Source organism: Sciurus carolinensis, chromosome 3 (assembly GCF_902686445.1).
Source record: "Sciurus carolinensis chromosome 3, mSciCar1.2, whole genome shotgun sequence".
Lineage (NCBI taxonomy): Eukaryota > Metazoa > Chordata > Mammalia > Rodentia > Sciuridae > Sciurus > Sciurus carolinensis.
In genome coordinates this window covers 14,150,288-14,168,322 of record NC_062215.1, presented here as the reverse complement: position 1 = coordinate 14,168,322, position 18,035 = coordinate 14,150,288, and the positions used below count along the sequence as shown (strand labels likewise).

Below are 18,035 nucleotides of genomic sequence, written 5' to 3'. Positions count from 1 at the left end.
TAACTGAGCAGCCAGCCCATGAAGCCTGTTGCTGCATGTCAACAAAAAGTTTTAAAACAAACACACATACACACACATACACTTGAGGATTCCCCCCAAATTGGAGAAAAGCTAGACTACTGGCTGGTCATCAGAGGTGGATCTTTGGGTTGAACCTTTACTGTAACTGTATGTGCAGGCTTCTCACAACACGTTGGAAGATGAGAAAGAATAAGCATTATGGCTTCTACTGGGTGGAAGAAGACAACAGTGAGGAGCAGCAAAGGTATAAAGCCAGAGGGTTTGCACCTCAAAGGAGCACCGGTAATTGCAGATGGGAGGAAGCATAATGGGCTCAATGTGAGCAACAGCACACCAACCCCCACTGTGGTTGGGGCATATGAGGAAAGAGAACCCATGCAGAGATAGCGTCCTCCATTGACGAGGAGGCTTTTAAGAAGGCCAGAAGCAGAAAGCTTCAGATCAGTTATGGATATGGGAGCTTGCTGGTCAAAGCCAGGGAGGGGCATAGGGCACCACAGCAGGGATGCCAGGAGAAGAGGTGGCCGTGAAAGCACGTAGAAGAGCATGGGGAGGAGCTTATCAGTGAAGCAGTGCCCAAGGAGACATCAAGGGGTGAGAGCTGACTGTCCTAGAGAAAAGCAGGCAACTGGATCAAAAGCTTGTGTCTCTCGTGCTGCCCTCATGGAATGGCAGCTGATAAAACAGTGAGCTACCAGGCAAAGTCCTTTTTTACTCCTGGAGCAAAACCAACTGCTTTATCAGCCACATTTGGGAAATTTGCTGAGCGAAGTGAGGTTTAAGCATGTGCTCCTCCCATCAGGACTGACTCCTTCGCTGTAGCAAACCGAGTTTTAAGTACTTGAGTGTGAATTTGGCCTTCACTGAGACACAGACTGGAAGTTCAGTTTTCTAACAGCCATCCACAGCTATGACACCGAGCCTTGCACACAGGAGGAATACAGTAAATATCTGCTGAATGAACAAAAAAACAAGTCACATTTAGGGCAAATAACTTCCATGTAAAGTTTAACCTATCATGTGTCTAGGGCTGGGGAGATAGCTCAGTCGGTAGAGTGCTTGCCTTGCAAGCACAAGGCCCTGGGTTCGATCCCCAGCACCACAAAAAAAAAAAAAAAAAAAAACCTATCATGTGTCTAGTTGCTAAGAGTGCTACCACAGGAAGGTAACCCTTCTGTGTAATTGCCTCGTCTATCCTGGTGCTAGGCTCCTGTCCTGTTACATCTGGGATATAAAGTACAAATAAATGTAGTGGGAAACAGTTAACCTTGATTATAAACAGCAAAGGGTCTCAGGTTACCACACAGCAGAAAAACTTCCAACAAACATTAGTTAAATCAAATTTTCAGGTAACTACAGACTATTAAAAATCTATACTAAAACCTAACAAATTTTAGCTAAAAGCAGTTAATGTGGCATGAGACAAAGCAAAAAAATAAATTTCAAATGAATATTAAAAAGCACAGCATGTCCATTCCTAGAATTCTTAATACACTGCTGCTACTTACAGGTTCCCCAGGCGGTCCATTCTGTTGTAGCCTGTGCTGTGTAGAGACTCACATAGACCATAGAGGAAAAATAAATATGTCACATGCATTTCCTTTCCCACCTATGGATCTTAGCTGGACTTTCATCTACTAGCATTTATAGAGTTGTAAATCATATACCTTAAAGTCCTTGGCTTCTAGGGAAAGTAGAACTAATTTCTCCTTTTCATTTTGAGGATTTTCTTGTAACACCAAGGCAGGGCTGGCAAATGTGAGGTCCCTACCACAGCTCTGCCCTTCAGGCCCAACAGTCCTGGGTACAGACAGATGGGTTTCAGGACCACATCACTCTTCCCTCCACTAAACCCAGGCAGACCTCATGGCCCCCAACAGGCATGGGCAACTCATCAAGTTGTCATGGCAGGAGAAAACATGCACCTTCCTGCTCTACCAGAGAAAGAGAAGGGGTCCTGAGCTCTCTAATGGGATAAAGAGTCAACTAAGAAAAGGCATGCATTCTTATCACCTTTTGTAAAGCCAATCAAATTTTTTCAAGACAATTCATTACAAACAACATTCTTCAAAAACGTTGATGCTGTGACAGTGCAAACAGCATTCATTTTATTGCTCAACTTCGGCATGGGCACATACATAGTTAATTTTTAAAAACCATTTATGTAGATGTTATTGATAAAGCTCATGTAACAACTGAGTGAAAATACAAAGAATATCAAAGCTAAAACACTCTGTAATAAATACAAATACAATGAAAATGATAAAACTTTGTTTTTAAAGTCAGTTCAAGAGAAGGAAGAAAATTACATAAAGTGAACTAATTACACCTAGAGATAAAACAACTCAGCATTTGGTACAATCATCATCCTAATGTAAGAATGTTAAATACCACAAATGGCATCTGTTGACTGCACGGCAGCTTAAATTCAGAAGCAGAGGGAGCTAGCTGCTCTACCAGACCATAGAGGTGGCTGGAACCATCTCTAACTCTGGCCAGCGCCATCAGTCCAATGCACCGCAAGTTTAAAGCAGATTTAGTGTTGTAAAATAAAGCAAATTACATTGTACTTAAAAGAAGAGAAACTTGTGCTCTGGACTGTAAATATGAAAAAGAAAAAAAGGACTTGATAAAAATTAAACCCATTTGGGGCAACAAACTATGTGCAAAACAAAATATACACTATACAACAGCACTATTTAAGAACTCTTTACACCATGAAACAAGGCCTTTGAATCAAAACGCACCGTGGTACTGCAATATAAGCTCTACAAAGTAATCACTGTTCAAAATAAAAAATTCATGAGGGAAAGGCAACAGTATGGACCAGGTGACACCTACATATCTGAAATAACAGCTAGATAAAGGACAGGGAAGAAGAACAGTGTGGAAATAAATATTCACATTAAACATGAGGTGCAAGTCCAAGTTTCAATGACACACTGGGGGGGGGGTTGTTTGCTTAGCACCCATTTGGAAGTAATCAGTTGATGCAATCTTGAAATCAAAATCATATTTTCATTTATCATGTTGGTGATGCCATATGTAGGATGATTTCTTAAAGCTCCACTAAGTCATTATTATAAAGTTAAAAGGCACTCAAGGAGATGGTATTTGCCTGCTTTATTTTTACTTCTTATTTTTTATTTTTTAATTATTTTTTTATGTGTGTGGTACTGGGGATTGAGCCCAGGGGGTGCTCTACCACTAAGCTACATCCCTAGCCCCTTTTATTTTTTGAGACAGGGTCTCAGTAAGTTGCTGAGGCTGAACTCAAACTTGTGATCATCCTGCCTCAGCCTCCCAAGTAACAGATTACAGGTGTGCACCACCATGTCAGCTTTGCCTTCTTCATACTGTACGTGAAAACTGTTAATATCATTTCATTGTTACTGCATCCCTGTCAATTACCATTTTAGAAAGTACTCATCGTGTATTTTCTTTTTACTTAATTATCTTAAGAGTAGGCACAACTACAACTGCACTCAGGCTTTATTATAAGAGAGATGGACCTGTAACCAATGTATTATCACAAAAGCTAAAATAAATCACTGACAATCAAACAGCATTTCTGTACATTTCAAGATAGTCTTTAGTACTAAAGAATGCAGTAGGAAAAACCGTGGGAAAAAAGGTTGGCATAAGCACATTACTGCTGCACAGTTATGATTATGACTAGCTTTTGTAGCAGTCAAATTTGGCCAAATAAAATACGTTAAAATACTCAGAAGCTACACAGGTAGTTCTCCAACTGTTTTTAAAGCAGCAAAGTCTCTGCTTCTTTTATCCTACTCATTTCCCTACCCCTACCCCAACACACCCCAGGAAAGCTTACTTAGAATTCCAATATATAAAAGAAAAACACAGAAGCTGCTCTGAGTCAAGGGGGAAGGGATGGGGATAGAGGTTCCTATCAACACCAGCTAGGCTTTCCCTCCCTCTCTAAACTGTCACTCATCAGGCACCTGTGAGGAGCCCTTTGGCTTCAAGAACACAGACTGGAACCCACTGTATCACATAAAACAACACAAATGTTCTATGCGCTCGATATTTAAACTGCAAAATCCAAAAGTTGTCCAAATTTCACACTGATGTTTTTAAAAACAGAAGAATACATATTTTTGATGGTTACATTTAAAAATCCACCTGTGATTTCAGATTTTTCCAATCCCTCACCCCCAGAGTTTTGGTTGCCTTTTGGATTGAGTGACAAGCCACACACCTTGAAAGTTCAGATGCAGATTTTCAACATTGAGGAAACTGGGATTCCTTTACTTCCAAAATTAACTCTTCAGTTTTAAAGTGATTTGTACCATGGAATTTAAGCTTGCTAAATAATCTTTAGAAGAAAATTTTCATTTCTGATCATTTTAGTTGATTGAAGTTATGAGTGGCTAAACAAAGCTCCAGCATGGTTTACTTGATAGCAACTTAACACTGTAATTAAAATATAAATTAGGTGCACTTATTAGAGGCTTTGGTTTACAAGAATAGTATATATACTAAATACAAGCTGACCCAGCAAAAGAATGAAAATCCTATCCCTTCCACATGCTCTGAGAAACTATAAAAATGCAGTATTTCCGTTTAAGGTGAAAAGTAATTTCAAAAAGTCCTGATCATATTGATTCAAGATAAAAACATCATGTCTTTTTTAAAAAAGTCTTCTTAAAAACAGGAACCCCTGAACATATCTTACAGTAAGAAACTACTAAGTTCAGACTGAATGGTTGCATTAGGAATTTGATAACCAAAATTATATAGCTGTATTTCCAGGAAAATCATGCTTGAAAAATATAAAAACAACCCACATAGGCTAGGCTGAACCACATAATGCAAAATATAATGCTCTATAGAAAAACATGATAAAACATGTAAATGGCTTAATTTCTTAAAGATAATGATTTTTTTAGCCAATTGTTTACAAAGGTAGAATAATTCAAAATAACTTTATTTTTTTTTTTTTTTACAAAGAGCAAGTACAGGAGCTATTCAAAATCATGTATTCAATCAAAATGAAATGTGACTTGTACCGACTGCTGAAGTTGTCTTGATGTGTGAAAGACTTGAAATCTGTGAAGCGTTCTGAATAGATTACCTTTTATAAAAATAGTAGTAGTCTTTAAGTGTAGAATACTGCCTAACTCTGGAAATGCAGGAAAAGTCAGCATTCTGTAAGGTTCAAGATATTAATTTTAAATAGCAGCTGAATGTGTCCTCATGGCAAAGCATAAAGACTTTTTTTCCTTGAAAAGGAATTTCAAAATTGTCCTTTCCCCTCACAGTGTCCTAAAATTTAGGGGGGGTGGGGGCGCTTTCCTGTATTTCAGCATTCTTTGAAACTCTGCTGAAGGGAGGCTGTCAGTCAGGGGTATAAATAGAGTCTGGGTAAGTCCTTGAAGTTCATCATTCCACAGCAAATCCACATGTTTCTTCAATGGCTGTTAGCAGCTTTTCATAGAGCTTTTCATAGCTTTCATAGGGCGGAATGTCTATTCGATTGAAGCTGTGAATAAGTAAATCAGATTTTACACAGTTCATTTAAATTGACCTATATGTTAAGTGTATACTAATACAACCACATCAATCTTAGTGTCACACAAAGTTAAAAGGCTGTATTTTTCTAAAGTATAGATTACCAGTTTGGGGTTTTCCTACCAATTTCTGAATAATATTAACTTTTAAATCTCTTTTTTTTTTTTTTTTTTTTTTTTTTTTGAGGCAAACCTTTTAATGCACTTTAACACCTTTTGCTTAAAATTTCGGCCATAAATCCTGATGTTCTTGGTGCTAACACTTGAACCTTAACCTACAAACAAAGGTGACTTCTCCCAGCCCCCAGCAGAGGAAGGTGGTCTCAGCAAGTCCCCAGGCGAGGACTGAGCTGGGTGACGGCCCTCCATGAGGCACACAAGGCGAGGCCAGGCCACATCCTTCTTGGCCCCTCTGGATCTCAACGGGGCTGCAGAAACTGGCTGGTTGTCCTGGCCAGTGGGCACGCTGGGTGGATTCAGTGGCCTCCCCAAGGTGCCGGCATCTCCTTGCAGGCACTTAGCTTCCGGTGGGCAAAGTCCCTGGCCCGGAGACGGCCGCTCCTAGGAGGCCGCGCCCGCACCACCAGACAGCCCCGCCGCTGCGCTCGCGCTCTACAGGTCGCGCCATCGCGCGCGCGTTGAAAACGCCCAGGCCCAGCTGCCCGCAGCCGAAAGCTTTTATATCTCTTAATTTCAGTTATTTATCATTCCTTTTAAATGTCGATTTAGAACAATAAATGAAAAATTTGTTAGGAACTAACACACACCTACATGGGACAGGGAGGAAAGTTACAAAAATAACATACCAGGTATGGGCTTTTGGCAGGTTGTTAGTACAGGCATCGATCTGGTGTATGGTAAAGAGGCGTGGGCCTGCGGCACCTGCAAAGAAAAAAATGGGTCAAATCACCACAGGTGCATGTCTCCATCTCTAAAATCTTAGATTAAAACTGGTACATAAGCCACAGGATCTAGGGACAGGAGAATGCTGTAAATCCACACATGCTACCTCAGGGTAGCAGGAAAAGAATCTGGGTTTTTTTAAAGTTGGTTTGGATAAGGCTGGATGCCTTAATATGCTAGCATTTCATTTTTGGAAAGAGTTGAGAATTGAAATCCTTTTGTCAACTTCTTTTAAGATCAATAATCCAAAGAATGGGCAAATCCAAGATAAAATACATATGCAAACATTTTAAAAAATGATAACCTAATGCAAATTCAAATTTCAAGACTCAAAATGGGCTAAGCAGATTAGTAGTCTATCATATACCATTTTACCACAGATGCCCCATACAAATATCTGGAGGACAAATACAATTTTGAGCTCTCCAAACCAGGAAGGTAAACACAACTCAAAGGCAGCTTTGCCTATGGAATTACAAGGTATGCACTGTGGTGGCACTGATATTATGTACCAGTCTTTGTGTATCCTCCCTCATCACTCAGCAGCTTTAAAATGAAGAGCTTAAGGGGTAAAGAAAGCACATGAAGTACCACGATCATTAGCAATATTATCAACTCATCCAAAATTAAACAACTCATTCCACAGAAAACAATCCTTAAAAAATGGAATATGGTTATACATCAATGGTCTGAAGCCATGCAATAATTGATGTGCTCTGACCAAACAGATGGCTTCCATGACTCATGCTGCCTCTTTCTATTAAAGGAAAGAGTAGAGGGGGAAGTCATCCCAGGTAGGTAAATGTTCTGCCAGATTGAAACGTGAACACGGAAGTGAACAACTTCTACTATAGGAATGTGCAACAGAAGTAAAAGCAACGACCAGAAAACAAAAGGCAGTCCACAAACAGTCCAGTCTAGCATGCGGCACTCACTACAATCACAGAGAACCCCGCAGAAAAGTCTCTTGGGAGGGGAACAAGAGAAGGGAGGAGAAGAAGGTTTCACAGTGTGTGAGTTCCAGATAAGAAATAGTGAATAGAGAATCTGTTTATAAGTACATGGTTTGTAAAATATCTGTACAAACCAAATATTGCCACCCCAACCCCACCTCCAGAAGCTTAGATGCCATGTGCCTGTCTCTCCCTCTCTGGGTTTTTACCTTGTAGTGCTTTGAAGCCCTGCAGAGGCACTCTAGATGATCCTGTCACAAACTGAAGCAACCGTGCTCGTCGCTCTTCATCAAAAAACTCCACAGCTTTCCAGAACCACTTGACGACATTGCTGTCTGGTGTACAGTGTTTTAACCGGGTGTTTACCTTCCAGTCATTGACATCTATCTTTCCAAGTCCACAAATAATGAGCTGTTAAAATATTGCACAAGCAGATGAGTCAGTGAAAACCAAAGCCACACTCAAAATTCCTCAAAACAGAACTTTAGATTTGTGATGTATTCTCACTTGGTGGCTCTTAATTAAAGGTGCACATGAGAAAGCTTTTCAAAATATACACACCAGGTCCTGTGCTCAGACATTCTAATTCTTTGCATCTGGATGAAAGGATCTGTAGTTTAGAAACCAACAGAGGTTTCTATTCAATGTAGGTTCCCTCTCCGGGATCTGAAAAGCACCACTGTGATGAACTCAACAAGACTAAAGAATTGTGCACATTCTATAGTTTTATAATAGAATTCTAATTTTTTAAAAAATAGACAGAAATTGAGACACATACAGTTTATTTGTGCCTTCCTCAGACCCACATCACATTCTATTGGTTTCAACACTATTAGCTTTGTCATTGGGGGGCATTTCAATTCCCTCCATCAGCCAACAGTTTCCTCTGCTGTAAAATGATAGTCCCCATGAAAGGGACTCACAGTACACAGCAACTCATGAAATGTTGAGAATAAGTGATTAACACAACTTGTTTAATTATCTTGAAATTATATTAAAATATGAAATACATGAACACATTGATATAGACCCCTGCTTGGCATCCTGATGCAGAGTTAGTAGAGATGAACTACATAAAAATCATTTTGGCACTACTAATACATCTCTTTAGGATCCAAGACTAACTCATTTTGTTATTCTAACATGTTTAAAACAGTGAATTATGAAATTATGAAAGTGTATAATATAAAACATAATGTAACTTGTATATCCTAGATCTTATATAATTAATCCTACTAATCCAGGGTAACTCTAAAACGTTTTAACAATTTCATTAGTAGTTGAAACTATATAGTAAATCCTACCCCTACTGAACAAGATCTCCAACAAAGTTTGTAGAGGCTTCTAAAAGACTACTTAATATAAGCCACACTGAACTGGGAAGAGGTTATCCTAAAAGGATTATGGATGCATTCAGAACACAAAAGACACCTTCCAAATTCTCTTCTTCAGAGGAGTGGCAATTAGAAAGCAAACTCCTCATTTGTTTCATAAACAGATGAAAAGGTCCTGTATTTCAACTTTAGTGTCCCTCCTCTTCCTGACCACCTCCTCCTGGCCATATTACTGTGAATAATTCAGTTGCAGAAGGAATGGGGATAGCACTAAGTCAAACGAATCTTTTTAGATTTATTTGCTAACAGCTGTTAGTACATTTAATTAGAACACTGCTATTAATGAATACAATCATGTTTTAAGTTAGTTGCAGACTTCTAATATTTATGTGATCTCTAACCACTAAATAAATTTGGGACCTTTGGTAGAATAAAACCTCATTAATTTTTCAAAGTAGTTCAGAAGAAAATTCAAATGTGTTTGTTAGATGTTCATTGTAACTTTAACCAGATAGTTAAACTTTAACCTATTAAAGATGTTAATTTTAACCTTAACCATCTTTAACCAGACCTGAGGTGCTGTAAGGACTAACTTTAAACAGAAACAAGAAATGCTTAATTGTTGAGTAGAGTTACTATTAGTATATGAATGTTTCTAAAGGTCTAAGGATGATTAGATACTGTACAGTTTTCCTAAGTGTTTTATTTCCCCCAATGATCTACTAAATGTTTTCTAGCAAAGTTTAGTACAAACCCAACTGAGATTAAACCTTTACCCAAGTAAATTTCGATATGGTAGAGACCAATTGATAAGGTTTTGTTTTGTTTGGTTTGATTTGGTACTGGGGATTGAACTCGGAGGCACTTAACCACTGAGCCACATTCCCACCCCTATTTTATATTTTATTTAGAGAGAGGGTCTCACTGATTTGCTTAGTGCCTCATCATTGCTGAGGCTGGCTTTGAACTGGAGATCCTCCTGCCTCAGCCTCCCAAGCTACTGGGATTATAGGTATGCACCACTGCACCCAGCATGATAAGGTTTCATCAATAACCTTGATAAGGTTTAGTTAAATCAATCACTAAATTGTGGAATAGAAAAAACACTGGAAAAACATACACAGAAGACATAAAATTTGTTTAAGGGAAGATAGGACAATAAGGAAATATAAATTAAGAATGTGCACAATGTGCCAGGCACAATGGTACCTGGACCAGGAGGCTGAGATAGGAAAATTTCAAATTCAAGCTTAGCCTCAGGAACTTTGTGAGACCCTGTGTTGAAATAAAAAATAATAAGTGCTAGGGATTATGGCTCAGTGGTAAAGTGCCTCTAGGTCCCAGTACCAAAAGAGGGGGCGGGAAAAAAGGTACATAATGTAAGAGACATTGCTCACTCAAAGAAATTCCAAGTATAAAAGACTTCCTGTAAATAAAAATTCTCACAGTATTGAACCATTAAACTTTAAAAGCATTAGAAATACAACTTACCTCTAAAACTAAGAAACAAAATAATTTCTCATCTTATCTTACTAGATGACATCATAACATGGATGTACTGACCTCTAACTCTTTCTCATCAAATGTCTTCAGTAGGTGCTGGGGAATCACTTCATTAAACCCTTTCTGCAGAGCCAGGAACTGAGCCTCGATGCCTCGTAAAAATCTCCAATTCACATAGAGCCTGTAAACATTGGACAGGGGTTTCATATGATCAGATATTCAGATTTGGTAATTACTGTGAATCACTTCTTTAGCAACATTGTACTTTATAAACATCTAGCATCAAGAATTTATTCTAGGGGTGGGGTTGTGTGGTTGTGGCTCAGTGGTAGGGAGGCCTGCCTGGCATGTGTGAGGCACTGAGTTTGATTCTCGGTACCACATATAAATAAATAAAGGTTCAAAAAAAATGTTTAAAAATTTATTCTGAAGTCTTAAAAAAAATCTCAAACTAATGGGGACAAATAGATCCTGAGCTGTGAGGCAGTTCAATGTAGATACAATGTAAACTTCCATAAATAAAAGCAGTATCAATGAAGCAATTCTTCAAATCAGAGAAACTACTGGTAAACAGGAAGTCTATTAGAACTTAGATGGTCTGAGATTCACCTTCTATTGGCTGAGGTGTACATGGTGCACAGCATGTGCTTCTTAACATGTACATGGCCCTGGGTTCAATTCCCAGCATGCATACACAAAAAACTTGATAAAAATTCTTTCTTTTAACAAAATTCCAACAAACCAGATAAAAGAGCCCAGTGACTAAGAAGATGACCATTTTTTCTGGCTGTATTTGAAAATATTATCAGAATGTGTTGCTGGGTATTCTGTTTATATTTAAGGCAGGAAAATAAAAGAGGAGACAGAAAATCCTCATATCCAAAATGAGAAGAAACTAGCCAAGAGCACTTTTTGAATAAATACTCATTATTCCCTGGAAGCTATAAAAAAGTCTGGAAGATGACATTTTATATTTTTTGAAAAGTACACTAAACTATATACATCTGTTGTGTAACTTGTGCTAACTGGAGTTTGTCATCTATAAATGAATTGCTTTTATTTACCTGTCTACCCAGGAAACGGTTCCATCTAATACATCATGACTACTCATCTGTCAAATTTGTTATCAACATTTTCTTTTCCAAACTTGGATAACTAGTTCTCTAATAAATAAGTGATTTAATATCACATTGTTTGGAGGACCTGTTTGATGGTTTAAAGTGGCAGCAAAACTATATAACTCTTGTCCTTGTTTATCTCATTTGGGCAGTTGTACAGGGATTATTACTGTGTCAGTAAACACATGAGCCCTGGAAAAAGTAAATCTAGGAACTGAGGACACACTGGATCCTAGAACTGACTTGCTCCTGAGATGAGGGAAATTACCAGTCACTCTTACAATTTTTATCAGAAATATAACAGAGCTGTCACCAATATACACAAAAATCAAACATTAACCATGTAGACCAAGTGAAACCTCAAAGTCCATTCTTCTACCCTCTTAACTCTACCCATTCCCAGGCCACTACCTTGCTCCCTCCTTCTAGGCAAATACTATATTTGATATACAGCCATATAAATATAAAACACAACTTTGTCCCTAAGTAATTCTTCTAGAACTTGTTTCTTAAATCTTACTGCTTATACAATCTCTCTTTCAAACATACACATAATATTCTACTGAATGTATTTATAATCATATTACTCTAAAAACATTTTGGTAATTTTTTACAAGCATTCATTAATTGAACATCCTTATTCATATTTCTTTAATTATATGTGTTTTTCTGTAGGGGAGTCCTAAAAACAGAACTGCTAGTTAAAGGGTATATACATGTTCACTTTGGTAACTGTTATAAAACTGCTTTCCAAAAATCCCATCAACAGTATGAAACTGAATTTGAAAGAAGGAAAATTTTAGCTAATAAGATTTGGGGACATTAAGATATAGCACAGTGTTCATGTTTCCATGTACATACGAAGTTCAAACTCCTAAATCTGATTATCAGTTTTCTATTTAGAAGACTTTAGTTACCATAATAAGTATTAAATCAATATTTCAAATTTCTTCAAATTATATTTTATAAAACGTGGAGAACATTTTCTTGTATTTCTCCCTCAAACTAAGTACTCATTTATACATCGGCAAAGTGCTAGCGATATAGCCCAAAGTAGCTCTGCACTGTTCCCTGAGATAGCTACACTGCACATGGCTTTGATGCTCCCTGTCTCCTGGGTTCCCAACTTTGTACAGCCCCTCCTCCACAATGAATCTGGGCTGGCATGTGACTCACTTCAACCAAAAGAATACAGCAGAAGCCATGTTGACCAGTGCCAGACTTAGGTCTTAAAAAGATCTGGCAGCTCTCTCTCCTCCTTGCTGTCATGCTCTCTCCTCCATTTCACTCTCTCAGGCGATCTCAATCTCTCTCTCTCTCTCTATCTCTCTCGCTCTCTCTCTCTCTTTTCCTCTCATTTTCTCTCTTACCCTGCAGGGAGACACTCTGCCTCTGTGCTTAATAAACTCTCTTATGTTAAAAAAAAAAAAAAAAAAAAAAAGATCTGGCAGCTTCTGCTTTTCTGTTCTGGGAAACCAGCACAAAAGGAATCTGACTATCTTCTGGGAGAGAGACAGAGGTCTTTCATACTATGAAGGGAGTACCAAGGAGCCCAGTGACAATGAGGCCCCAGACAATGCCCCCAGATGAGAGTTGTTCCTGCCAGCCCTCAGCCATTTCAGCTATCCTAGCTGAGTTCTCATTTATATGAATGAAGAGACCACTTTGGCCCCTTAGTCCAACTGACATCTTGTGGAATAGCAGTGTGCCATCCCTGATGTTCTCTGCCCAAATCACTGACCCCTGGAATTGTGAAAAACAATAAACAGTGATTGTTTTTAAGTGACTACATTCTATGAAAGCATATTTTATAGCAATAAAACGACTTAAATACTTAAATGTTTTTCCATACTGACATTCTAGAACATTAAAAAAATTCTCAACCTTGAGAACAGAGAAATGTTTACCTGACATATTCTTTTTTATTTTCTTCAGTAACAGGGATACTTTTGCCATTTGGTTTGAGTTCATGCTGAATAATTTCACCATATGCATTATGTTCAACACAGAAGGTATGATCCAAAACACCTGTAATATCATTTTCACTGGACAGGAAACAGAGAAAGAGATACATAACTAGAAAACCTAAAACACCAGTCCTATAGGTTTATTAACTGGTGAGACAGATAGAGCTAAGATAGTTTATGATATGACAAACATAAGAAGGTCAAGATTCGTCTTCTAGTTCTTATGCTATTATACTACCTTTTCTTGGGTAGAAAAGTCAAAAAGCTTTAATATAAACACAAGTAACATCTCACTTCCTTAGTAATGAGAAAGAACCCTGGTCAAAGCTAACCTTTTGCTAGAACCACAACATAAGAAAATTTCATTTATGTTTTGACATCCAGATAAGAGGCCTCAGGGAATCTAGGAACCCCCTCCACTGACCTGAGTAATCCAGAGAAAGCCATCTGTATATTTCATAAAAGGATGTAATACCAGCACATCTTCCTAAACAGAATTTTTATTACCTTAAGTAGAATTAGTTCTTATTTTAAATTTATGATTCCAACAATTAGCACTTCATTAAAAAATAACAGCTTCAAAAATTGCTATTCTAACTAACACATGCAGGACTGGACTGAGGAACTCATTACGCATAGTACTGTATATGTACATAGTACAGGATATACAAATTGAGCATCCCTAAATCAAAAATTCTAAATCCAGTATGTTCCAAAATCCAAAACTTTTTCAGTGCCAACATGACACCTTAAATGGAAAATTCCACACCTGACCTCATAGGAGGGGGTTAAAGTAAAAACACAGGTGCTCTAAAAAATAATGTAAAAAATTACCTGTACGCAATGTAGATAAGGTATACCCAAAACATAAATGAATTGTGTGTTTAGACTTGGGTTCATCCCCAAGATAACTCAAGTATATGCAAATATTTCAAAATCTAAAACAAATCCAAAATCTGAAACAATGCCAGTCCCAAACATTCTGGATAAGGAACACTCAATCTGTATTAGATTTTTTTTTTTTCCTTTTTAAAGTATAACACCTGCTAACTTTAAGGAATTTGAAGTGTACAGGAAAGCAGCAGAAAGGGGGAAGTCTTATGTGGGCCTACCACTCATGTAACCACACTTAATACGTTTTCAGTGCATTTTTAAAAAAAAAATTTTCAGTTGTAGATAGACACAATGTCTTTATTTATTTATGTGGTGCTGAGGATCGAACCCAGTGCCCAACATATGTGAGGCAAGCGCTCTCTCATTGAGCCACAACCCCAGCCCTATATTTTTTGAGTTTTAAAATAAATACACAGTTTAGAAACAAATCTTTTTAAAAGCTCATATTCTAACCATAATAAACTGATATAAGATTCCATACGTACAGTATCCACACCAAACTGTTATGAAGATCTGGATCAACTAACTCCATGTCATCCAAAGTAATTGACTTCCCAAGCAACTGTTTATAAAAAGGCAATGTAAAACCACCATCAATATAATGTCCATGAAACACAGCCATTCCCATTATTCGTCCAACGAAGTGGAAATATGATAAATGTTCCTGAAATTGAAAAAAGTTAATATGAATACTTAAGCTAGAAACTATACAGGAAGTTCTTTAATAAAAAGTAAATATGTAAGTAGCATTAAGATTTCTGGTGACGCCTCGACAATTTGGAAACGCAGGGAAAAGTCTCTGTGCTATGTAGGTACTAGGAACAGAAACCCAAAAGGACATTCAACCCCCAAAGCAGCAGCCAATGATACCTATCTGTGAAGAAAATGAAAGAAAATCCAGGGATCCAATCAGATGCAGAGAATGTGGATACAGAATAACGTACAAGAAAAGAACCAAAAGATTGATTCCCCACCCCCCCAACAGATAAAGTTTGTTTTTATTTCAAGGACTGAGACCACTATGTACAGACAAAGAGGGAAGCTTTATTTCTTGGTCTCTTCCTCCTGGGACAGAGTCTTGATGATCTCTTCCTTCTTGGCCTAGAGGCGCTCCTCACAGCGCTTGTATGCCTCCTTGGTCTTTGATCTGCGGGCCCGGTCAGCCAGGAGCTTCTTGCCGTTCTTATCTGCCTTCAACTTGTGGATGTGTTCCATGAGAATCTGCTTGTTTTTTAACACATTCCCCTTTACCTTCAGGTGTAGAGGCTGTGATACCTGTGACGGTCAATCTTCTTAGATTCATGGTATCTCCTGAGCAGCCTATGCACAATCTGCATCCTCCTCATCCAGGTTTTCTCTGGCATTCGAGCATTAGCTGTACCCTTTAGCTGACACCTATGCCCATATGCCTGCCCTTCCGGCAAGGCAATGTATTTTTCCGGCACCAAGCCCGGGAATGGACAGTCACTGGTTGAGGATGATCAGCCATCTTTGATCAACTTCCTGATCTGCTGACGAGAGTTGGCATTGGCGATTTCATTGGTCTCACTGGGGTACAACCAGACCTTCTTTTTCCCACAGCAGAGGACGCTGGAGGCAAGCCTCTTCTGAAGCCTAAGCATACTCATGGCTGCAGCTATGGCAAGATTGATGGTTTCTGATGCTCGATGAAACATGGGAATCCTGACGAGTGTCTTCCTTTGTACTTGGATTCAACCCTTAGTTTCTCATTATTATACAGTTTTTCATTTAGCAACACTTATCTTATGAATACAACTATATACACATAATTTCATTTTATTTCATTTCCAAACCAAATTGTGTTTAGGTATCAATAATTTGTATAGTTTTTTTTTGTTTAATTAAATGACTTAATTTAATTTTATTGTATTATGTGATCTGAAACAAAATGAGGGTTAAAACTGCTTCCCCAAATCACACTTTTAATAAAAGGCTTGTAAGAAATACACGTTTCCAGAGTCCTGTAAAATTCTAATTAAATAAGTTCCTTGGGGGGGAAAAAATATTTTTGGTAAGTACCAAATTTGTACTCTGCAACTATTTAAATGGAATCAATCGTCACATCAAAGCTCAATAAAATTCAGGGAATGTTTCTATAGGGCATGCTAAAGCTTTTCTACATTACTATAAAATACACAGTTGATGCCTCTCTCAGAGGGTAAGGGCACTTTGTAAAATTTATCTTTTAGAAGTCAGTCCACATCACAATCCCACTGCAGCTTCACTCAATCATTTGTGGATAGGTTCTGTTCCTTTCCTCCTCTCACCTCCTACTGAGTCTTTTGTCCTGGAAAAGTCTTACTGGCTGTGCACACTTGTTCAAATTAATTAAACCCTGTAAGACTGTCTAGACCTAGGAACATGAGGATAATGAAAGTATCTAAAAAGTATTCTATAAGAAGTACAATAAGGTGATGAAACCCATGGCACTAGGCCCAGCATACGGGCAGCACTCAACAAATGTGAGCTGGTTATTACTCCAATGGTAGTAGTGGGCTCCCCAAAAAGCCGCACCTACAAATCTTCCTTTCATAGAGAATTACCTTCAATGAACACTTCTATCATGTTTAGATATATTGTTTTTTTCATTACAGACTGTTTTGTTAATTGGAAATTTGTATTTTAAAATTCATTCACTTCTCTCTTTGTTAAGTAATGTTTAAGCTCATCTTTAAAACACCCTTTGATCTTAAAAAGTTGTTTCTTTTTTAAAAGTAGCATATGTTCACTACAAAATATTCACATAAAACACAGACAAGCAAAACAGGAACTAAAAATCACCTATTATCTAATACCCAGAGATAACACTGTCAGTATTATAGTATAGAGCTTTGCCTGTTTACACTTTATTGTATGTATTTACCAAAGTTGTTTCATACTGATGTATAAAATACTTTTCACTTTACATATCATGAACACCATCTTTATCCCACATTATCATTTTAGTGGTTGTGCAGAATGCACTCCTATGAAAAGATAACAGAGTTACTACAAATCAATAAATTAATAACTGCTAACTTCTCCTAAGCTCATAATAAGGAATAATAGGGCTTAAAAGGCATAGCACTGCACTAAATTCATAATGTTCAAGGTCCCACTTAACTCTCACACTCTTCTCTGAGACAAACTGTACTTATTATTTTTAGCAATTAAAATACTAAGGCATAAGTCAATGAATTTGCCCATATCACGAAGCTAAGTATATGATGAGAAAAGGATATGATTCCATGTATTCCCAATACCAGAATCTGTGTTCTTAACCATTTCTATTATTCTGCTTTATGTCACAATTTAATCAATCTTCCCTCTTATGGATAACTTTTTTTGTTGTTGTTCTTTTTAAATACACATGACAGTAGAGTGTGTTTTGACATATTATACATACATACAACTTATTCTAATTAGGATCCCATTCTTGTGGTTATATATGATATAGAGTTACTGGTCGTATATTCATATATGAACATAGGAAAGTTATGTCTGATTCATTCTACTCTTTCCTATTCCCACCACCCCATCTCTTTCCTTCATTCCCCTTTGTCTAATCCAATGAACTTCTACTCTCCCCCCACTCCCATTGTGTGTTAGTATCTGCATATCAGAGAGAATCTGTGGCCTTTGTTTTTTGGGGATTGGCTTATTTCACTTCGCATGATAGTCTCCAGATCCACCCATACCGGCAAAAGACATAAAGTCATTCTTTTTTATATATACCACAGTTTCTTTATTGTTCATCTGTTGAAGGGCACCTAAGTTGGTTCCACAGCTTAGATATTGTAAATTGAGG

The 18,035-nt window shown here is 37.7% G+C and overlaps 1 protein-coding gene and 1 pseudogene across 4 annotated transcripts in view; both read right to left on the bottom strand.

Moving 5' to 3' along the window:
- Positions 1-4,953: 4,953 nt before the first annotated feature.
- Smurf2 (SMAD specific E3 ubiquitin protein ligase 2) overlaps positions 4,954-18,035 on the bottom strand; it is a 104,326-nt gene continuing 91,244 nt past the window's right edge. For 3 of the 4 annotated variants that reach the window (XM_047544443.1, XM_047544440.1, XM_047544441.1), the window contains 6 exons: positions 14,713-14,891; positions 13,274-13,411; positions 10,309-10,429; positions 7,621-7,822; positions 6,362-6,437; positions 4,954-5,527 (listed from right to left, as the gene is read on the bottom strand). In XM_047544443.1, coding sequence (XP_047400399.1) covers positions 5,428-5,527; positions 6,362-6,437; positions 7,621-7,822; positions 10,309-10,429; positions 13,274-13,411; positions 14,713-14,891 — 816 coding nt within the window. In that variant the 3' untranslated portion in view covers positions 4,954-5,427. The other variant, XM_047544442.1, reaches the window with a different exon arrangement.
- Positions 14,898-16,002, bottom strand: LOC124979769 (60S ribosomal protein L19-like; annotated as a pseudogene).